Source organism: Leuciscus leuciscus, assembly GCF_965113295.1.
Source record: "Leuciscus leuciscus genome assembly, chromosome: 18".
Lineage (NCBI taxonomy): Eukaryota > Metazoa > Chordata > Actinopteri > Cypriniformes > Leuciscidae > Leuciscus > Leuciscus leuciscus.
Window position 1 is genome coordinate 34,847,119 of NC_138742.1, and position 23,372 is coordinate 34,870,490.

At 36.8% G+C, this 23,372-nt stretch overlaps 1 protein-coding gene and 2 long non-coding RNA genes across 4 annotated transcripts; all 3 read right to left on the reverse strand.

Annotated features, from left to right (window-relative positions):
* Positions 1–6,440: 6,440 nt before the first annotated feature.
* LOC309481226 lies at positions 6,441–16,200 on the reverse strand. Its single transcript, XR_014199952.1, has 3 exons — positions 15,965–16,200; positions 15,006–15,107; positions 6,441–7,721 (listed from the first exon to the last, which is right to left on the reverse strand). It is a non-coding gene; the product is annotated as an uncharacterized lncRNA (long non-coding RNA).
* A 1,242-nt stretch (positions 16,201–17,442) lies between these two features.
* Positions 17,443–18,003, reverse strand: LOC309481233. The gene is made up of 3 exons (XR_014199959.1): positions 17,921–18,003; positions 17,592–17,702; positions 17,443–17,491 (listed from the first exon to the last, which is right to left on the reverse strand). It is a non-coding gene; the product is annotated as an uncharacterized lncRNA (long non-coding RNA).
* A 650-nt stretch (positions 18,004–18,653) lies between these two features.
* On the reverse strand, positions 18,654–21,623 carry LOC309481209 (uncharacterized protein). 2 transcript variants are annotated; one of them, XM_082146045.1, is made up of 5 exons: positions 21,328–21,623; positions 20,327–20,611; positions 19,886–20,220; positions 19,265–19,684; positions 18,654–19,151 (listed from the first exon to the last, which is right to left on the reverse strand). In XM_082146045.1, the coding sequence occupies exons 2-5, from the start codon at positions 20,493–20,495 to the stop codon at positions 19,008–19,010; spliced, it is 1,068 nt and encodes a 355-aa protein (XP_082002171.1). In that variant the 5' UTR covers positions 20,496–20,611; positions 21,328–21,623; the 3' UTR covers positions 18,654–19,007. The 2 variants fall into 2 exon arrangements, with proteins under 2 accessions (XP_082002171.1, XP_082002172.1); XM_082146046.1 differs by lacking the exon at positions 21,328–21,623 and having other exon boundaries at positions 20,327–20,829.
* Between the last annotated feature and the right edge of the window lie 1,749 nt (positions 21,624–23,372).

Here is a 23,372-nt window from a genome sequence, read left to right on the forward strand (position 1 = left end):
ACTGTGGAACAAACATGTGCAATACTTCCCTCAGACATTTCATTATAGCACCTTATAACTTTATATATATTTATAATTTATAATCTTTTATTTTTATTTTATTTTTATTTTTTCTATTTTTTTTATTTATACCTATGTTACTTGTCACTTGTCTTGTCACTTTATATTGTATGTGTACTGGAAGCTACTGTCACCAAGACAAATTCCTCGTATGCGCAAGCATACTTGGCAATAAAGCTCTTTCTGATTCTGATTCTGATTCTATCACGTTATGTTTTATGTTTTGTTTGGTTAAATGTTGGTGTGTTTTACTGTTTGCATTTTTACGTACGTTTATATTGTAGCTCATATAATCTCTCTAGTTTACATTTATAAAAAAAAAACAATTATACTTTTATCTGTCTCTGTGTTTGAAAACCCACCTTTTAAGTCAATGAAATCAAAGATCCAAGCTACAAGCTCGATATTGACTACCTTGAGTAGTTTTAATTCATAAACTCAGAAAGTTTGATGTTCGTGGCCAGAAGATGAAACTTTCTTGGAGTTTGTAAACAGGGATACTCCTTCATAACCCTCATAAGGTCTTCGTTTCCTGTTTACAAATCTGGACTTTGGGGTCTATATGACCCCAACAATTGATAGAGAAATTGTACAAAAAATATACATTTTTAATTATACAAATAATATATGTTTTTTTTTGTTTACTTCTCATCTATTCATTAATGCTGTGTTTTGGGGGATATGAAGTACTTTTTTTACCTATTTACTGCAAAATTCCTCAACTACACCATTAGCTTACATATGAAATATAATTTTTTTATGAAAAAAACACATTAATGATGATCAAATTTAACTATGAGTTGTTTCTGGATATTGATCTAGGTGTTAGATGCATAATTCTGCCATCTGCTGGTTAGATGTTTTTTTGTAGCTAATATAGTTTTAGCCACAAAGTGTAATTGCCATATACTTCCAGCAGAGGCCCCATAGAGATCCATTCATTTTTCTGGATGTGACTTAATGCTCTTATAATAGCTTTTTTATGAATTACATATTTAAACATTTTAAAATACATTAAATCAGTATTTTGTCAAAGTTTAGAATTTTTTTTTGTTGTTGTTTTGTTTCTTTTGAAGTGTCTTGTTATTGCAATAATGCTATATAAATTTGCAATAATATCTTTATTGTTTGTTTGTGTTTGTCTCTCTGTGTGTATTTGATCTGTGTGTAGTCATGTTCTTTCCACGTTGCATTTGTGCTCTCATACCATACCTTCATTTATGTGTGAAATTTTTTAGATTTATGTGGAAATTATTGATTTTATTTCACAATTTCAGTAAAAATGCTCTCTATTGCAGTCACACCCTTTCTCTGTCTATGTGTGTATTTGTGTCTGTGTCTGTGTGGGCCCATATGTGTCTGTGATAATGTTCATTCCACATTACATTAGTGCTCTAGTACCAGGCCTTCATTTATGTGTGAGAATTTTCAGATTTATGCTGGAATTATTGATTTTATTTGTCAATTTCTATAAAAATGCTTTCTTTTGGAGTCAGACCTGTGTGTGTGTTTGTGTGCGCGAACATGTGTGTGTGCAAGTGGTCATGTTTGTTCCACATTTCATTTGTGCTCTAGTACCAGGACTTCATTGTGGTATTGAAATTTTCAGATTTATTCTGGATTTATAGATTTTTTTTTGACAAATGAAAAATAAAAAACATTTTTTCTTTGATTTTCCCATTCATTTCAATGTGGGGTCATATTGACCCCAAGGGACAGAAGTGTGACTTTTTTTTTTACATACCTTTAGAACGACCGAATCAAGCCCAGTTTTTTTCTGTGTGTATAGATAGGTCATGTAGAAAAAGTGACAAAATTGTATTCCACTGAGATGAAGGGAACCATTTTTTTTTATTAAAGAAAAGTCGCTTGGGGTCATATAGACCCCAAAGCCCAATTGAGGGCTGATAATCTTACATTTATTCGCTGGACGAATGACTGATGACGAGACCAGTTACAGAACGAGGTATTTCCGAAAATTGATAAAGTAATGTATATGCGATTTATGAATTATGACCATGAGTTATGATTAGTAATATTTCCCAAATTCCCTATATTTTTTAGCTAATTCGCATTGACCCAGAGTCGTTTACGTTACACGAGTGAAGTGATCCATCATTACTAGAATATTGCACATTCCACTGCGTGAAGTCTCCAGTGACAGGAAGTCGACAGAAACAATCTGCAGAGGATATTCTGATTGAATAGATACAAGGGGGGCACTCACTTTATTAACTGGAGTCTTATGCAGATTGCAACGAGCACATTGGAGGCACCACTTCTCCACTCCTCGCGCCAGTCCTGGCCAGAAGAAACGTCTGCGTGCCAAGCCCAGGGTCTTTTCCATTCCCAGGTGTCCTGCGAGGTCATGCACCCATCCCAGGACTTGATTCTGCAGACACTGAGGTACAATCACTTGTTTCCATTTGTCAAATGTCTTTGGATCACATACCTTCCGGCACAGCAGCCCCTGATCCACACAGAGGCGGGCCCACTGTCGCAGCAGCACTTGAGTGGGCCAGTCTTCAGCTGCTCGCTCTTTTGGAACTGGCCCTCTTCCTCTGTCCATATAGACCCACAGTCGTGACACCACTGGACAATTCCGCTGTGCCCTCACCCACTCGGCCAGGAAGCTGGGGCCAACTCTGTCTTTATTTATTTGTGTCCCTGCCTCCATCTTCTGACCCTCCTCCAGTACGACGACATCAACCACTGAAACAAAAGCATGGACACAGGCACGAACCACTTCAGATGCTACATATCCACCCTCACCACATGGGGCCATCCCATCCTCTGTTGTCCTGACAGTAGTCTCCTTCACAGGCCACCTGGAGAGGGCATCAGCATTTCCATTTGTCCGCCCCGGTCTATATCGCACCTCAAACTGAAATCCTGCGAGCTGGGCCGTCCATCGCTGCTCCACTGCACCAAGGTTATTATAGTTTTGCTTTTTTTAAATTCGTTTTTATTTTAAAGGAGACATATCATGCTTTTAAATTGTTCCTTTTTACATATAAATCATACATTTGTAGTCTATATAAAGCGGAACTGCAATGCTTGGGTCTGAATTCCTCATTATTATAGCTCCACAGGCCCCTTTTTTACCCCTTTTCTAATGTGCTTCTGAAAGCAACTCGTTTTGGTGCGGTCTCTTTAAATAATATTGAGACACTTCATACCCCGCCCCCTCTCCAGGTTGTAGCGGTGACACTCGGTTCAACTCCACCCCGTTCGGCCATTTTTGTAGTCTGGTAGCAGAGATAGGATTATCTAGCGCACAGAAACTTTTATACACACGTTATTAACAAAATGTCAACAACGGAAGACTTGTCCAGCCAGCCTTACATGTTCGAGCCAGAGCCGGAGCGAGATGAAAATGAAGACGACGAACCTGCAGAACAACGTCTTCATATGGATGTATCGCAATGGTGTGTACTGTATTTACACATGAAACTTTGGTCTTCCGACCTTTTACCACCGTGTTGATTTATTTTGATTAATATGTCCGAGGGAGAGAGAGCAAGACAGCGTCTAGTTTGGAGACGGTGATGTCTTGTTTACACTTTCGCCTGGCTCTGAAGAGAGAGAGTGAGCGCGCGCGCGACCGGGTCTCTCTCTCTGCTCGTTCTTTCAGTTAAACATGCTCCTGTCACAAGCGCGGCAGTTCATCTAAATTAGACGGTGTAATGAAGCGTGTGGGTTACTACATCCAACAACCGAACATTTTAACTTACCCTCTCGTAACTTCTGCATCCTTTAGCTTGGACTACAAAATTGCAGCGAGAAATAATAATGGCGGATTGCTCGAAGTGTTGGGCCGGAAGTCAATGTCCTTATTTGGCAGTTCCGCTGCAAATACTGTGACGTGATAGTTCAAAAAACGTCATAGATAACAGAAAAATCTGAACCGGTTGAAAAATATGACCAAAACAGAATATAAAGATATCAACGAAGCACCTGAAGAGAATAATTTCATCTTTTCTGTACTTCTAAACACTCCAAATATACAACAAAATGCATTTAAGGGCTAAAAAAGTGCATTTAGCATGATATGTCCCCTTTAATATCGTTTTCAATTTTGTTTTAAATTTAAGTTTAGTTTTAGTTAGTTTCATTAATGGTTTTGTTAGTTTTAGTTTAGTTTTTATTTTGCAAACACATTTCTATTTAGTTTTTATTTTATTTAGTTTCAATTTTAGTTTTAGTAATTATAGTTTAGCAGAGCAAACATAACACTTCCAGGGTAGATCAAAGCGAGATGCATAATTTCAGCAAAGTTTAATGTTTGCCGAGATTACAGTTAACTCTTGTGCAGACATCTTAATAATAAAAATAAAAATAATGGTTTGAGATTGAACAAAGCAGCAAATAAATGGAACTTAAAAGTATACAAGAAAAATACGATGAAAAATACAGACAAACTAATTCATATTAAAGATGAAATCTTGTTAACCCTCTGAGGTCGAGAAACGCGCCGACGCGTTTTGCTGGATTTTTTTCACATAGCAGCAACATAAACTTAAATTACTCCGTCATTTATGGTTATACAGAAAAGAGAAATATAAAAAAAGAATCTGTGATATTTCTACTTTTGTATGTGTCCACTTACAATCAAATCAAAACATTGTGCTTTTGTAAAATAAAGAAAATAAACAGGGTGTGCGTTCTGCCTCTCCGTCGCGGTGAATTTTTTTTCTTGAGCACGTCTATAAACTGAATCAAAACTCAGCGAATCCTTCTCACACATTTATGAGCCATATACCTTTATACACATTTAAGTGTGTACTTTTAAATGATCGGATTCAAACTGAAAACAAATATTCTCTGTTTAAGTAATTTGTATAAAACCAACAGGATGTCCAGTCTCTCAAACGCTTGCTAATTACTTTTTAATTCGACACGCCCACTCGCGCAAAAGAGAGTCACATGCAAATCTCCACATGGAACGCGAACGCCCTCGTTACCTCAAACACAAAACACCAAAACACTTCACAAGTCTCTGCTTTTCGTCGAGTTTGGAAGACACGTCTGAGCTTACATTGGATTTACCTAAGAAGAAGAAGAACGCGATTTGAAGACAAGAAAGATGTAAGGTAAGAAATTCTTACTTATTAGTTTATGGTATTGTTGCATAAACTTCACATTGCAGTTGAACTGTTGCTAGATATATGGTGAATATTATACTATTTAGACCCGTGTTTACTGTTAAATACTGTTTGTGGATATCTGCTCAAACATAGATATGTATAACCATAATGTTTAATATTTTGGAGCGCGATGGCGTTTGAATGTATCATATTTTGGAGCGCGCTGTGGGTTTGAATGTATCATATTTTGGAGCGTGCTGTGGGTTTGAGTATCATATTTTGGAGCGCGCTGTGGGTTTTAATGTATCATATTTTGGAGCGCGATTGCGTTTGAAAGGAAAAATGCACCAAACATTAGGCTTTATGTTTTTACTATTATCTCATTTCATATCATCATAACGAATGGAAACATTTGAAGTAACATATGATAATCAATATATTTTTCTCTAGCGTAGTTGTTCTTGAAATCTTTTGGAAGATTTAATTTATTGTTATTATTATTTTATGCAGCACTGCGTAGCCTATGCCTACAAGGCACAACAAACCTGGTGTTCATTATATATTGTTGGAAACGTGTGTGTGTGTGTATTCTGTGAATTTAAAAAATAAATTTTAACCAGAAAAATCTAAAATCTATTCCCAAAATCGTGCAGCCCTATAGTTTCTCTTGATATCAGTATGTTCACAGTTTTTTCTTTTTTTCTTTTTCTTTCAGGGACCAGATGCAACGGAGTCCTGCTGACTTCAAAATTCACATGAGTCTCTGTACATGAACATGGTAAAGTGAAAATTAAACACCTTGGGGTGGTAGTGGCGCAATGGATAAGACACATACCTTTGGTGTGAGAGACCCGGGTTCGAATCCACTGTGAGACACCAATGTGTCCCTGAGCAAGACACTTAACCCCTAGTTGCTCCAGAGGCGTGCGACCTCTGACATATATAGCATTTGTAAGTCGCTTTGGATAGAAGCGTCAGCTAAATGAATAAATGTAAATGTAAATGAAAGGTATGTACAATGTTTTTAGGAATGGCACAAAGGTCTCTGTCTTTGGATCATTGTTTTCAATGTGCTCTTCTGTCATTTGTATTTTTGGATTGTGTTGTGTTGTAAATAAATCCAAACAATCTAAAAGCCATTCTTTTTTAAATCTCCTCATTCTTTGTGCAAGGTTGCTCTGAATGACAGGGCCTGATCGCTCCTAATAGGGCAGTTAGGTGAGTGTCTTTGTCTTTCTCAGGTGTTGAAGGCTTACAGATTCATGAGATGATCACGCCTCTTCGCATATCCCAGCTAGAATTTTTTTGTTCTAAAAATGTTCTGAGAACATTATCTTGAAGTGTTCTAATAATGTTTTCAGCGGGTAGTTTTATTTTAGTTCCCAGAATGTTCTCGTAAAAGGTAGGATAACATTCTCTAAAATCATTCTAAAAATGTTTAATGATAACATTTTAGGAACATTATTCCCTAATGTTCTTATAACATTTTTAGCGGGTAGTTTTATTTAAGTTCCCAGAATGTTTTCCTAAAAGGTAGGATAACATTCTCTAAAAACATTCTAAAAATGTTTAATGATAACATTTTTGGAACATTATTCCCTAATGTTCTTATAACATTTTTAGCGGGTAGTTTTATTTAAGTTCCCAGAATGTTCTCCTAAAAGGTAGGAAAACATTCTCTAAAAACATTCTAAAAATGTTGAATGATAACATTGTTAAAACATTATTCCCTAATGTTCTTATAACATTTTTAGTGGGTAGTTTTATTTAAGTTCCCATAATGTTCTCCTAAAAGGTAGGATAACATTCTATAAAAACATTCTAAAAATGTTTAATGATAACATTGTTAAAACATTATTCCCTAATGTTCTTATAACATTTTCATTGAGTAGTTTCATTTAAGTTCCCAGAATGTTCTTCTTAAAGGTATAGATAACATTATCTAAGAACGCGCTAAAAATGTTTAATGATAACATTGTTGGAACATTATTCCTAATGTTCTTATAACATTTTTAGTGGGTAGTTTTAGTTAAGTTCCCAGAATGTTCTCCTAAAAGGTAGGATAACATTCTCTAAGATCACTCTAAAAATGTTTTGTGATGACCTTCTATAAAGGTTTAATCATAACATTTTTAGAACATTATCCCTTTACATTCTTATAAAGTTTTTAGTGGGAAGTTTTATTTTTGTTCCCAAAATGTTCTCTTAAACATAAAAAAATGATTAGCTATAACATTATTAAAACATACAATTTTATTAATCTCAAAAATAAAACATAAAAATCTAACAGGTTTATTAATGGCATCCACATAAATTATTAGAAGTTATGCGTACAGTAGATGCCCAAAATTGCATGAAGAACTCAGTAAAGTCCAATGTGCAATCACACGTCTTGACTGCTGTTTGCTCAGAGCGCTCATCATCAGTCTTTGCTTGTCTTGGTTCTTGCAGAAAAATAATAGAGTCATCTGCATTAATAGGTGTTCTACTGTTCTTCTCTTCTAGTTTTTCAGCTGCTCTCCCAGTTAGCAGAATTGAGCTCCATTCTCTGTGTGCATGGTTTTTCCTCATAGCCTATAAAAGAAGATCATGCAACAGTGTAAACAGAAAGAATACGAATACATATTACATATTAAGATCACAAGCAATATTGACTTTGAAAACTTTCAAAATTAGCCAGCCTAATTATTAATCAGAAATTATGTAAAGATTAATTTATTTAAAAGTATAAATATGATACCTTATGAGTATCTATTTTGTTTCTATAATTTAAAACATATACTTAATCCATTAAATACATGTTAATAACACAACTAGAGGCTAAATTATGTGAAAAACTACAAACTTGGCTTGAAGTGTGAACCTTGAACTCAGGTCTCCTTGAGCACAGCTGCAGCATGTCACAGCACTGCCCACAATGCTTTTGCTCTGACATAACAGCTCATTTTCATCAGTTGTATTGTCTATGGATTGTTACATTTCTTACAGATTTCTGCTTGTTTTAAATCAGATACAGATAAAGTAGCACTGCATTTGAATGCACTGGCGATAGAACAATTTATAATTTTCTGTGCTCCAGTAGGTTTCTGTGTGCGCACAATCTGCACGTTAAACGTGAGCTACTGTCTGTGCATATGAAAGCTTGTTTCCGCCATGGAATACAATTTTTTAAAAAGGTAATTGCGACTCACAATTCAAACTTTTTTTCCTCAGAAGTGCGAGATATTAACTCGAGGTCTGAGCTGTTTTCTGGGCCATGGAGGTGTTCTGACATGCTCTGACATTTGTGTTTTTTTCTGTTACTAGTGACATTTTCATGGCTAAAGTCTGATTACACTGTATTCAGCACAAACTCTGCTACAATAATATATCAGCAGCATGTATGTAAAAGTTTGTAGTTTTGAGATAATGACATTTATGCGTGGTTTGTGAAAATACAAAAAAACATTCTCACTGAAATAAGGCCATGAAACCCATACTGATTATTTCTTCACAAGACCTTTGAAAATTGTATGACATAGCCTAGAATATTTGCTCCAAAACTATGTGAAAATCACCCTGACTGCTCATTCAGATAAGACAATATATTGATTTAAAATTTCTAAGACGTGTTTTGTGTGACAAAGCCATATGCGAAAAGGCGTGATCATCTCATGAATATGTAAGGCTTTAACACCTGAGAAAGACAAAGACACTCCCCTAACTGCCCTATTAGGAGCGATCAGGCCCTGTTATTCAGAGCAACCTTGCACAAAGAATGAGGAGATTTAAAAAAGAATGGCTTTTAGATTGTTTGGATTTATTTACAGCACAACACAATCCAAAAATACAAATGACAAAAGAGAACATTGAAAACAATGATCCAAAGACAGAGACCTTTGTGCCATTCCTAAAAACATTGTACATACCTTTAATTTAGAATAGAATAGAATAGAATAAATCTTTATTGTCCACCGAAGTGGACATTTTTCTTTGGCTCACCAGACTAAAAGACAAATACAATAGACATACAAACAACAGCTCGTACAAGAGAGAATATTTCTAAAAAATAAATGATACAATAAAAAAAAAATAAAAAAATAAAAATCATGCTAAAGATAAATATACTTAAATACATCAAGTTAACTCCTTGTTGTTGTCACTTAATTTGATTAAGGATACTAATGGCATTCGGAATAAAGGATTTTTTAAAAGTACCTTTAGCCAGAGGCACTCTGAATCGCCTCCCGGACTTCAAAAGTTCAAACTCACTAGCGAGGGGGTGAGTACTATCTATTGTGATCTTTCTTGCTTTTTTACTCATTCTGTCAATATATATTTGAGTCAATTGTTTTTGTGGTTTTCCTACTATCTTACTAGCCATTAACACTATCCTGTTAAGCTTTTTCTTAAGCTTACAGTTTAAATGGCCAAACCATGCAGAAAGATGAAAAGTTAAAACAATTTCAATGTGTGTGATATACACAAGCTCAATAATCTTAGAACTAACACCCAAACAGTTCAATTTCCTGAGAAGACTTAAACGTTGTGTGCATTTCTTGTAAATAAAATCTGTATTTTCTATAAAACTCAGGTGATTATCAAGAACCGTACCAAAATACTTAAAAGTTCCCACTGTTTCAACTACTTGACCATTAAGTAACACTGGCTCTGTTATTATGTCTTGTTTTTTACAGAAAATTAGCTCATTTGTCTTCGCCACATTAATTTCTAGCTGGCTGTCTTTGCACCATAATTCAAGGGCCTTAATATGTGCTAAATAATAGGCTTCATCAAAGGGATTAGTTTTTTGTAGAAGGCCTACTAAGGCCATATCGTCTGCATATTTTATTAATTTAAAAGTGCTATTGTTTATGGAGAAATCATTTGTAAATAATGAAAAAAGCATAGGGGAAAGAACACTGCCTTGAGGGCAACCTGTGCTAATGGTACGCACTCCTGACAAAAAGTCATTTACACATACCCTCTGAGTGCGACAGGAGAGAAAGTCTCTGATCCTGTCACGAACCGCTCCGAGACACTAAGGTTGAGATCCAAATGCAGCTTTATTAAGGGGCAATCCAGACACGTAATCCAATAAACAGGCAAAGGGTCAAAACACAGGTAGACAGTCCAAACAAACAAAACAAGACAGGCAGGGGTCAGAGGCAAGAGAGTAATCCAAGGAACAGGCAAGAAATCCGAAAACCAATAAACAAGAAAACCAGGAAAACCAGGAAAACGCTCAGAGTTGCAGTGTGACACTAAACAAAACTTCGCAATGATTGAATGAATGAACAAGGAATAAATAGGCTGAAACTAACAAGGTGATGAGATACAGGTGAATGAGATACAGGTGAATACAATCAGTGATGATGAGTCCGGGCAGTGAGTTATGGGAAATGTAGTCTGAGTGAACAAGATAGTCTGGTGTGGAGTGCCCTCTGGCGGCTCTCATGGGCACTCCAGCTTGTGACCGTTACAGATCCATACAATCAAGCCTCTATCTATATTAATATTAGCTAGTTTTTGCAGGAGAATGTGTAACTTCATAGAATTAAATGCTGCACTAAAATCTATGAATAAAACTCTAGCAAGGCCTTTAGAAAGTGCAAGTTGTTTTGAAATAGAATCTAAGAGGATCAGCACAGCATCATCAGTCCCTCTGTCACTTCTATACGCGAACTGAAGCGGATCTAGCACGCCACTTACTTGAGAGGTCAGGAGATCTACTAGAACTCTCTCCATTGTTTTGCACAATATAGAGGTAATGGCTATGGGTCGAAAGTCTTCAGGCTTACTTGCACCAGGCTTCTTAGGTATAGGCCTTATTAAGGAGAATTTCCAGGACGTGGGTACACCTGCAGCTAAAAGAAAATTAAAAAGCCTTGAGAAAACACCTTTTAATTGTAAGGCACAGTCTTTAAGTAAGCGGGCTTTCAAGCCATCTGGTCCAGTGGCCTTATTCGATTTTAATTTGGTGAGGCTTTTGGCAACAGCTTCTTCTGTGATAATTATTGATGAACCTATGGGAAGATTTTTACAGATGTCATCACACTCATCCTCATCATCCACAGTGTCAAACCTGCAGAAGAACGTGTTCATTTCGTCTGCCAAACTAAGACTGCAAACTGCAGGACTATTGCTTTTAATGCAACTTTTTCCCATTAAAATATTCAAGCCCTCCCAAGCGTGTTTTATATTCCCACTGAAAAATTTACTCTCTATTGTGTTTTTATATTCAATTTTTGCCTTGAGGATATCCCCCTTTAATTGTTTCCTTTTTTCCTGTTCTAATTCCAAGTTGCCTGAACAAAAGGCTATCTTTCTTTCATTAAGGCAGATTTTTAATTTTTTAGAAACCCAGGGTTTATTATTTGGGAATATTCTAATAGTCTTTGTTTCAGACACACAGTCCTCACAGAACTTAATGTATGATGTTAAAGTGTCCGTAAGTTCATTCCCATCCTGGCAGGATTCAAAGAAGGTGTCCCAGTTTGTATTATCAAAACAGTCCCTTAGTTGATCTCTATTTGTTTCAGACCACGTCTGTATTTGCTTGACAACTGGTTTTGTCCTTTTAAGCAAAGCTTTATATTTCGGCAAAAGATGGATTACATTGTGATCGGATTTCCCTAAGGGTGGTCTGCACAATGCTTTATATGCCTCAGGGACATTCCCATAGCAACGGTCAAGGGTCCGATTGAGCCGTGTAGGACAGTCAACATATTGTGAGACAGTGGGCAGATGCGTAGACAAATTACATTAATTAAAATCTCCGAGGACAAAGACAGGCTGATCCGCAGAGCGGGCGAGTGCATCATTGTAGCTCTCCGTTATTTTTTCCCCCGCTACCGCGTCATTCGGTCAATCATGTTCTGCTCTCAACGCCAGTTCATCAAGTTTGTTGCTTACCGATCGAACGTTGGTCAGGGTAATGACAGGCAAAGGGAATCTATTACTGCGTCTCCAAAGTCGGTGCCTTACACCTCCCCTTGAGCCTCGCTTTTTCTTTGCTTTCTTCCTCCTCTCTGGCCATTCAGCAGGCCGTCGAATTTCCATGAAGTCGGCAGGAAGAGTTGGTGGGGCTACACCAGTTTCTCGTAAAGAGAGCAGGTGCTCACAAGTGTAGGTGAGGTAGTCTTGACGGCCTGGTACACAATCCCCGATTCCAAATGCCAATAAACAAAGTAGTATCCATAGTAAGGCGATTTTCATAACGAAAATATCCATAGCGAATTGCTATTTTAAGAGACTATTTAAAATGCTATTTTAGCAAATAAAAACTAATCACAATAAAAACTTCTCACAAACCAACAAACAAACGAACGGTGAGCACAGGGTCAGCAGCAGGCCGCGCCCCCGGAACAATGACATCAGAACTTTCACCAAGGTGAATTTCCAAGGTGTTTGATTTTCACTTTACCATGTTCATGTACAGAGACTCATGTGAATGTTGAAGTCAGCAGGACTCCGTTGCATCTGGTCCCTGAAAGAAAGAAAAAAAAGAAAAAACTGTGAACATAATGATATCAAGAGAAACTATAGGGCTGCACGATTTTGGGAATAGATTTTAGATTTTTCTGGTTAAAATTTCTTTTTAAAATTCACAGAATACACACACACACACGCGTTTCCAACAATATATAATGAACACCAGGTTTGTTGTGCCTTGTAGGCATAGGCTACGCAGTGCTGCATAAAATAATAATAACAATAAATTAAATCTTCCAAAAGATTTCAAGAACAACTACGCTAGAGAAAAATATATTGATTATCATATGTTACTTCAAATGTTTCCATTCGTTATGATGATATGAAATGAGATAATAGTAAAAACATAAAGCCTAATGTTTGGTGCATTTTTCCTTTCAAACGCAATCGCGCTCCAAAATATGATACATTAAAACCCACAGCGCGCTCCAAAATATGATACATTAAAACCCACAGCGCGCTCCAAAATATGATACATTCAAACGCCATCGCGCTCCAAAATATGATACTCAAACCCACAGCGCGCTCCAAAATATGATACTCAAACTCACAGCGCGCTCCAAAATATGATACATTCAAACGCCATCGCGCTCCAAAATATGAAACATTATGGTTATACATATCTATGTTTGAGCAGATATCCACAAACAGTATTTATCAGGAAACACGGGTCTAAATAGTATAATATTCACCATATACAGTATCTAGCAACAGTTCAACTGCAATGTGAAGTTTATGCAACAATACCATAAACTAATAAGTAAGAATTTCTTACCTTACATCTTTCTTGTCTTCAAATCGCGTTCTTCTTCTTCTGAGGTAAATCCAATGTAAGCTCAGACGTGTCTTCCAAACTCGACGAAAAGCAGAGACTTGTGAAGTGTTTTGGTGTTTTGTGTTTGAGGTAACGAGGGCGTTCGCGTCCCATGTGGAGATTTGCGTGTGAATCACTTTTGCGCGAGTGGGCGTGTCAAATTAAAAAGTAATTAGCAAGCGTTTGAGATACTGGACATCCTGTTGGTTTTATACAAATTACTTAAACAGAGAATATTTGTTTTCAGTTTGAATCCGATCATTTAAAAGTACACACTTAAATGTGTATAAAGGTATATGGCTCATAAATGTGTGAGAAGTATTCGCTGAGTTTTGTTTCAGTTTATAGACGTGCTCAAGAAAAAAAAGTTCACCGCGACGGAGAGGCAGAACGCACACCCTGTTTATTTTCTTTATTTTACAAAAGCACAATGTTTTGATTTGATTGTAAGTGGACACATACAAAAGTAGAAATATCACAGATAATTTTTTTATATTTCTTTTTTCTGTATAACCATAAATGACGGAGTAATTTAAGTTTATGTTGCTGCTATGTGAAAAAAATCCAGCAAAACGCGTCGGCGCGTTTCTCGACCTCAGAGGGTTAACTCGCAATTGGCTGATTGAAAGTCAGAATCACAGGATAAATTAGAAAATCTGAGAAAAAAAAGCAATTCTGGCTTTTTTTTTTTTTTGCTATCTTTTCTCAGAATTGTGAGATATAAAGTTACAATTGCAAGTTATCAAGTCCAATAGGCCCTTATCTCATTTCCTGGTTTCGTAACGTTCAAAATCGCCAAGCAGTGTACTCGCACTTCCGGTGGTTACTTAGTTACACCTTTAGATGAAAAGTAGGTCAGTAAACTTCGGTAGGTCAATAAAAGCGCGATATAGACCAGTGTCTGTCAATATTAAACCGCATAAAGACCATTTAAATAGGAATCGTGCATGTTCTGTGTGTCTCTGTGAATGAATGGCACAGACGCGCTGTTTCATTTACCACACACACTGAGGCACGCATGACACTCGCGATGTTTTCAGCCTATATGAGGACATTAATGCACTTCATCAATACAGCCGCTCTGAGAGTCACTTCAGCAGCATTTTAGCTTAATTTGAGAAAAACTATCATCATATCATAAAACACAGAGAGACTCAAAGGTCTACACGGCAATCCGTCAAAATAAAAGTTTGGTTTAACCTTTGAAGAAAGTTTTGCTTAAATCATTACATTTTAAATAATTGGTTATAGCAATTTAATTAAACCATTAAAATGGAATCAAAAAAAAAAAAAAAAAACTTTTGGGAGATGCGAGAGCGAAGTAGTCCAGTGATAATTAACAGGCAGCCATGGTTAATGCAATTTGCAAAGACCCGCCCCCTTTAGTTACTGTTGCTATGTCCAACAAGTCATGGTGCTCTTACATTGCGGATCAAAGAAAAAAACGGTCTAAACGCCGAGACAAGACAGAGCAGGTTACTTTTGATATGAAACAAAGTCTCAACGTTTAATTTGTGTAATTTTTGTAAAAAAAGAATTTTTTGTAAAATAGAAATGTAAAAAATAAATACCTGTCAATCAAACTCCCTCGAAGGGTGAATTCTGAGGGGAGTAAAAAAGTCAGCTCACAATTCTGATATTTTCTTGCAATTGTGTGTTCCTGCCTCACAATTCTGAAAAAAAAAACAACAACTGTAATTTCACTGATGGAAACAGACAGTAAAAAAGTGGACTTCAAAGATTTCTTATTCTGTAGCTCCTTGTGGGATTTTTTTGATAAGTCCATAAAAATGCATCCATCCATGATAAAAGTACTCCACAAGGCTCTGGGAGGTTAATAAAGGCGAAAGGTGAAGCGAAGTGATGCGTTCGTGTAAGAAACATGTCCATATTTATAATTTTATTGACTTAAATAACTAGCTTCCGGCAGACAGCCATATGCAAGTCAAATTACGCCCAAAGAGTAACTCTTGTCGATGTACGGCGTAGGAGTATTGTAAGCTTTGACGGCTCTCGCGGTTCAAACAAACAGGGCTAGGCAATAAATTCAAGCTCCTCCCACATTTCTCTTTAAAAATTCTCGTTTTAGACTTCTAATTCATGCCTGGTGTTTAGTTTTTCTCCATCCTCTGCGCTTCCGCGTTCTTCAATACGTTGTGCGTCAGGTCAGTTTCTCACTCTTTCGCTGTAAATCGATGCGTACGGCCGTCTGTCGGAAGCTAGTTATTTTACTCGCTAAATTTTTTAATATGTATATATTTCTTTCTTACACAAATGCATCGCTTCACTTCAGAAGGCCTTTATTAACAACACATCAGGCTGTTTGTAGGCTGTATATAGTTTCTGGAGCATGCACTTGCATTATATTGGCTTACAATAATAGATCATTTTTCAAAAAATCTCTGTGGAAAGAAAGTCAGATATACATCTGGGATGGCACGAGGGAGAAAAAAAGAGATCTTTTTTTATTTTGGATTGCATTGTGCCTTTAAAATTGACTACGGTTTTATAAACTGCAGTGGATACTTACTAGTGATGGACTTGTTTCTCTGTTGGTGCCTGTTCTGCTCTGTAAACATTGTTCCAATGCTTGATCTTAAGAAAATTTAAAAAGTGTGTTAATGTGTGTTAACGGACTATTGATCTGGGTGACATAGGACCATTTTTTAATGTGTTCCTTAAGTGTTATATAAATCTGGAGAACCCTTACTATCATTAACCATGGTTTCGCTACACTAACTACAGTGCCATGCATAAGTTTAGACACCCATGCTAAAGTTGACTAAAAAGAGGAATAAAAAATCATCTTTTGGAAATTGAACTTAATGCCTTAATTAAAAAAAATTATGAAAACTCCAACCTTTAAGGACACCAATTTTCTTTGTGAATGAATAATGTATCGTAAATAAATAAATGTTCTTCCTTAAAATACAGGATGCATAAGTCTTTTTAAAGGCCAGTTACTTCATGGATCCAGGATACTATGCATCCTGATAAAGTTTCCTTGGCCTTTGGAATTAAAAAAGCCCCACATCATCACATAGCCTTCACCATACCTAGAGACTGGCATGGAGTACTTTAAGATCATCTCTCAATGCAAATCAAACCAGCTATTAGGCTAACTGAAGTAAAACCACGCCAATCTCTAGATATGGTGAAGGCTATGTGATGATGTAGGGTTATTTTGATTCCAAAGGCCAAGGAAACTTTATCAGGATGCATAGTATCCTGGATCCATGAAGTAACTGGCCTTTAAAAATAAAAATCTGCCTGCCTCTATGGGAATTTAACATAGGGGTGTCCAGACTTGTATTTTTTTTTCCAGACTTGTAACATTTATTTACGATACATTATTCATTCACAGAGAAAATTGGTGTCCTTAAAGGTTGGATTTTTCCTAATTTTTTTAATTAAAGCATTAAGTTCAATTAGCAAAAGATGATTTTTTATTCCTTTTTAGTCAACTTTAGCATGGGTGTCTAAATTTATGCATAGCACTGTAAATGGTAATAAATGATTGTAATCAATCCACCATAAAAACATGGTTTCTACACTTTACTATAATAAAAACCATGGTTAATTTAGCAAAGGACCCTGGGAACACGTCCTAAAAAGAACAGCTCATCCAAAAAATAGAGTTCTCTCGTTATTTACTCCATGTTGTTCCAAAACTGTATGCATTTATTTTGTATAACCTTAATCAAGATATCTTGAGAAATGCCTTCACTGTTTTGTTTTTTTCCATAAAATGGGTTCCAATGTTATGGGTTCCAGTGTTGTTTTATTGACAACATTCTTGTGTTTCACAGAAGTAATTCATACAGGTTTGAAAATAATTTCATTTTGAAAGGACATTTATGTTTGGGTCAGCTAGGCCCGTAAACTCATATCAAGAAGACAGGTAAAATATTGTCTGGAGGGTTTGGACCAGTGTGCCTTTGAGCAGAGTTTACATGTTCTGCCTCTATTTCACGTGTATTTTACTATGACAATAGGCTAACCGTTACTCACCGCAACTAAAGATCGTGTGGCTGGATAATATTTATTCCAAAAATTCCTGGATAATGAGGGAAACACACACATACCGCAATATTATTAGCTATTTGTATTTAATTACTAAAAGAGACATTTGCAAAAGCTTGCAAAATTTTACTCACCAGCTCAAAAACATATTATGATGACTCTCATTTTGACGGATCGGTAGGCTGATATCCTGCGGTCAACAATATTCAAAAGCCTAGTTTGCATAGTGTGGTTGGAGTTCCTCTCTGTAAAGACACAATGTTCTCAGTTCACTCATTGTAAAGCTCCTATGCTGAGTTTTATTTATTTTTTTATCAAAAACTAAGTTAGCTGACAATATTTACACATGCTTAGCCTTGACATATCAATATTGCTCTAATCGCATTTAACATTAGATTCTCAATTTAACACACTATATTTTGATGTAGCAGAATTTATTATTAAATAAAATAAAGTTATTTACCTTCCGCAGATTGCAATATGTCCGTTACGTAGGCTATGTTGTTAAAATTCGTAGTCCATTTACATCCCGCAACTAAATAAAAATTTAACAGTACGATGCAAAATAATCCATGTTTTAAACAATGTAAAAGCCACATAACCGAAGGAGGCTAGTACTGAAGATCCCGAGCAGCAGCACACACACACACACACACACACACACACACACACACACACACACACTCACTCCAACAGACGAATATTCAAACTTGGCCAGTAAAAGGCGCGCATAGCTGTCATTGGCCAGATTCCTGGATGACAGTCTGAATAACCAATCATGCTCAAAACAACTCGAAGAGACAGCCAATAATGTGGTAACATTGCATTTACAGGAAAAGATGGCATGTTTTAAAGCAGCACTCAGTAGCTTCGGGATTTCTTCGCTGTATTCTCGCTTTTTGCTCGCAGGCTTGAAATATCTCTCTTAGTGCCATGCCATAGACAGTAAAAAGTGCAAAACAGTGCAGAAGGCACCAAATGTAGTTTTAGTTAAGCTATTTTCTTAAAGTACACAAATAAAAAGAAAAATGTATAATAAAAAGAAAAAAATATATCAATCAATCAAAACAGAGCTGGCCCTCCTGACCACTTTTACTTGGTAATAGCAGCATAAGACAAAGGTCTTTGTGACACAGTCCAAATGATATCACATTCGCATCCTCTTCAGTGGACTCTTCTGTATTGTGACCCTTGGCGCTGGGCATGTGATGTCTCTTGCCTCGTCAGCACAGAATGGCCTGATTTTTTCATACAGATAGGTCTGCCTGTCAATGTTCAGTCCAGGTGGGGCCAGGACAGGAAGACCGTCGATAGGGGGCAGATCTGCTCCGTTGCGCAGTAGCTGATATTCGACAGGTTGTGCATCACAGTGAGCTTTTGCAAGCACCACACCTGGTCTCTTGGCATCAAAGCTGTGACAGAATAAGCACATAAGACATTTTAAACATGGCAAAGTATTTTTTCATAAAAAAAACTGTCATGTGTATGTTGTTGCTATGTTATATTGTATGTACACAATGTGAAAGTTTCAATAAGTACCTGAAGTGCTGTTAACTCTTGATCTGTGGGAGTCTACGGAAATGGCGAGTCAGATGCTGCTGCCAGTCGAAGGTCTGGACTAAAACTTTGCCCTCTGCCGTTCCAACAAGCTGTGGGATATTGAGGTGACTCACAGGAGAGCTGTTTTCCACAACCTGATGACAAAAAAAGAAGAGGAAGAAAAAAAAAAAGATCTTCAGAAAACGTTTTATTGAAGCAGAACAGAAAACAGCACTGAAGTCATTAAAGCAAAGTAAAGTTAAAGTACCTCAGCGATGTCTGCCAAAGTGTTGACTCTTGTCTTCATGTAGGCTTGCTTGAGGAGTCCAAAGCCACAGTCAGGGGAAAACTTGGTGTGGCCAACAATAAGGAAGTGGATTTCAATTTTATCATGAAGCTTGTGTCCAACCCGCCAGGCAAGGTACCAGAGCATGAAGTTGTTCTTGTTCTGCCCACTGCAGTTGTCACAATGAAGATCCACCTCTGTTTCTCCAACTCCAAAGTTGCAGAAGAAATGATGCATGTAGCTGATGACTTCATTGCTTCCCTTAGTAGATGACATGCCTTCATCAATCAGGTAATTCACCTGTTTCTGCAGCCCTTCACAGGAAACACCAAATAGGCCACATTTCCGTGGGGTCAGGAAGTACATTGGTCCTGGCTGGAGAGGGTTTGAGGGAAAGTGTAACTGTAGGAGACAGAGGGAGAGAGGGAACTTGGATTAGAATGAAATTTGTGTCTATTCATAACTATCCAATAAAGATATAAATTACTATATTGATGCTATTTTGCATTTGCGCTATTATCAGGCTGCTTATTCTCATGCACCAAATCGCCCTTTAAGGGACATTAATAATGTAAAGTGAAGTAAATGTGTGTGAAATATTACCTGCTGAGCAAAATCAAAACTGTAATGCATCCTAATCTTCTTGCTTTCTGGTAGGGACGGTCCAAAAGACAGGTTAGAGCCAGAGCAAATCTTTCTGCAGGCAGCAGTCATGTCGTTGTACACAGCCCTCTCTTTCTGCACAAGGGAAAGATGATCTTGTTGCTTCTTTACTGCTTCAGACTTTCTATCATCTGGGAGGTTTGCACCTCGTATCAGCTGCTCGTTATTGCTTTGGCACTGCCAGCAGAGATCTGTGCGCGGCCGGCAACTTTTGATGTGTGGGAGAAGTCGGTTCCACAGTGCTTTGAAACTGGTTTTACAAACTGCACGCTCACCTGAAAAACAGATATTGCTTATGGTTAATTGTATTGTAATTGCTAATAGTGCTTCGCATTATTTCACATTATAAGCACTCAATTCTAAATCAATGTTTACACATACCAAGCTCCTTAGCAGACTTCATGTAGAGACGCCACACTGAGGCCTTGGACACATGAGTTGGCAGCAACTTCACATGCCAATCCTTATGCCCAGGCTGTCGGCCAGGCAGCATGATGGCATTGTCTTCTGCATAGTTTTTTAATGAAGTCCACAACTCTGTTGATATCATCAGGGTGGATAAACCTGGCTGGTGGACGTGGCAGTGAGTGCTTCTTCCTCAAACGTGGTCTTGCCCCATTCTCCTCATAGTGTTTCACTATATCAGCCAGGGTGTCTCTGCCAATGCTAAAAAAAGAAAAGAAAAAAGAAAAGTTTAACATCATGGTCTTGCTAACAGGCATCTTGTCTCCTATATCAGAATGTATTGTACAAATTATAGGTACTTTTACTTTACTGAAGTAAATTTTATGATTAATACTTTTTACTTTTACTTCACTACATTTTAGAGTCTGTATCTTTACTTCCTGGTTTAGTCCTGGTTTAGACCTCAGTTAGTGGTTAGACCTGGTTTGAGTCAAATGATTTAAAAAAATCATGTACATTAAACTCTTCATAAATACTTTTACTTTGACTTATAATGCACATTTTACGGCTACTGATACTTTATACTTTTACTTAAGTAGGAATTTAATCGGATACATTTACTATTACGTTTGTAAATCCTTGGTAAGAATATTAAGTAGTACTTCCTCCACCACTGGCTAAATAATTAGCATCACATTCAATTCAAGAATGCTAACAGGCAGGTTTACGTGGGCTAAGTCATTAACACCAGTCAATTCAAGCAATTGAAGCATTATTCAAATTAATAGCAGATGCTCACATTACCATCTAAAAGCTCATTATAGTAATGGGGGTTTTTTGCCAAGTGATATGATGCTAACGATTACAATTAAAACGACAGTCCTTTTAGGTCTAAACATGGACTAAACATGAGATAACGTGTACGTGTTCTTAGAATGAACACAAAACGACAAACTTTGATGTTTATGGAAACTCACCCCATAAGAAACAGAAAAGTATTCTTGCAGATCTCATTGCCTCCGATGAAATAAGTCGTTCGAGCACACTTTCTCTTTGTCGGGGTCTTCTTTGTGGATGTAACCATCTCCGAAGTTTGCACTGTGCGTCTGTTTGCCTCTAAATGTCCAATAATTCGCATGTCCTGCCACTCTTTTTACGCAGCTAAAGAATCCAGCCGTATGTTGTACATAATGTCTGGAGAAAGCTTCTGACTACAGGACTGTCTCCCATGCAGAGAGTTCTCTTTTCTCCTCGTGTAGCATTTACAGTCAAAGTTACGGATTTTCCCCATTTCACTGTCTATATCCACATCAAATGTTACTATCGATATAGCCTCTGATATCTTACGGTCCAACTCGTCTGACGCCAGTCCGATACATTCTTCCTCGTCTTCATCTTCGCTAAGTTGTAGATTAGGGATATTATTCAGTCTTATCATGCCGCTTTCATCGTCGCTCAGATCATCTTCAGAATCAGTGAACGCTTGTTCATAAGCATCCGGCTTGTCGAAGAAGTACTTCAAAACATTTGTGTAACGGCCACGGTTCAGCTCGTCTGCGACAATCTTTGCGGCGTCCACCTTCATTGAATTTTGATATCAGATAAAGCCGGCCAGAGCGCTGCATAAGTAGCCACGCTGTTCCCTTGGAGGGCGGGGTCAATAACAAAAGAAACAAAAGCCGGCTTATCCAGTATGGAAATACACACCGACAATGACAAGCCCCTACTGCGTGCTAGAAGCTCAGAAAAACACGCCGATTTCAACCTTAAAATGTTCGCTTTTAAATATACCAATACTGCTATCTCAAATATGGAGAGGCTTCTTCGTGATCTCAACTAACAGATTCTGCAAAAAAGCATTTTCTCATTTTGCTCGAAAGTTGTGCTGCCGACTTGTGTCCCTGGTTTCCGTGTCGGGTTTTGACTGAGACGTACATTAACATCAGTAACGAGCTAAAACATTTGTTGCTATTTTCTCCCGCATAGGTTTACCTTTTATTTAAATGTAGAATTACATTAACGGAGATGTAGTGTAATTTTTTTATCAGCTTAACAGCGGTTATTGAGATAAACGTTTACTATCATGTGGTGTTTTTGCCTTGTTTCACGTTGTGGTTATTTAGACATTCAATATTTTCTTCTTTAGACAAGTAACGAGATGTTTTTCTTTATGTTTATTATTACTTGACTGTTTGTTTTATTTATCTATCCTTATCTACTCTATAAAAAAAATATATAATAATGATATGTTGTCATAGTTATTAAGTTGGCTTGAGAAAGCCAACTTACTGAAATCCTATTTAAACTTCTTCTTCTTCTTCTTCTTCTTCTTCTTCTTCTTCTTCTTCTTCTTCTTCTTCTGACCCAAAAATTTTCAACTCTAACTCCTCCTAGACCGTTCAAGCTACATACTCCAAACTCGGGTCAGACCTTCATACTGTTCTGACTTGGTGTGCTATATCTTTTCAGACTGGTTTGAGTTATGGTTTTCTTAAAAATTAATATTAAAAATCATAAAAATCCCATAGACTTTCATTGACCAAAAGTCCATGTCTGTTTGAACTATGTTTAATGTAAACTGCTAGAAGCCATTGATACTCAATTAAGCTTTAAGCTATTTCTGTCTAACTAATAACTTATCTATCTATCTATCTATCTATCTATCTATCTTCAAACCTTTTCTATCTATCTATCTATCTATCTATCTATCTATCTTCAAACCTTTTCTATCTATCTATCTATCTATCTATCTATCTATCTACAAACCTTATCTATCTATCTATCTACAAACCTTATCTATCTATCTATCTATCTATCTATCTATCTATCTATCTATCTATCTATCTATCTATCTATCTACAAACCTTATCTATCTATCTATCTATCTATCTATCTATCTATCTATCTATCTATCTATCTATCTACAAACCTTATCTATCTATCTATCTATCTATCTATCTATCTATCTTCAAACCTTTTCTATCTATCTATCTATCTATCTATCTTCAAACCTTATCTATCT

Excerpts from the sequence above, each read along its gene's own strand:
- LOC309481209 (XM_082146045.1), bottom strand. The coding sequence starts at position 20,495 with ATGATATCAACAGAGTTGTGGACTTCATTAAAAAACTATGCAGAAGAC. Across the intron at positions 20,221-20,326 it reads GAAGTCTGCTAAGGAGCTTG|GTGAGCGTGCAGTTTGTAAA; the intron begins GTATGTGTAAAC and ends TCTGTTTTTCAG. Across the intron at positions 19,685-19,885 it reads GTTTTGATTTTGCTCAGCAG|TTACACTTTCCCTCAAACCC; the intron begins GTAATATTTCAC and ends TGTCTCCTACAG.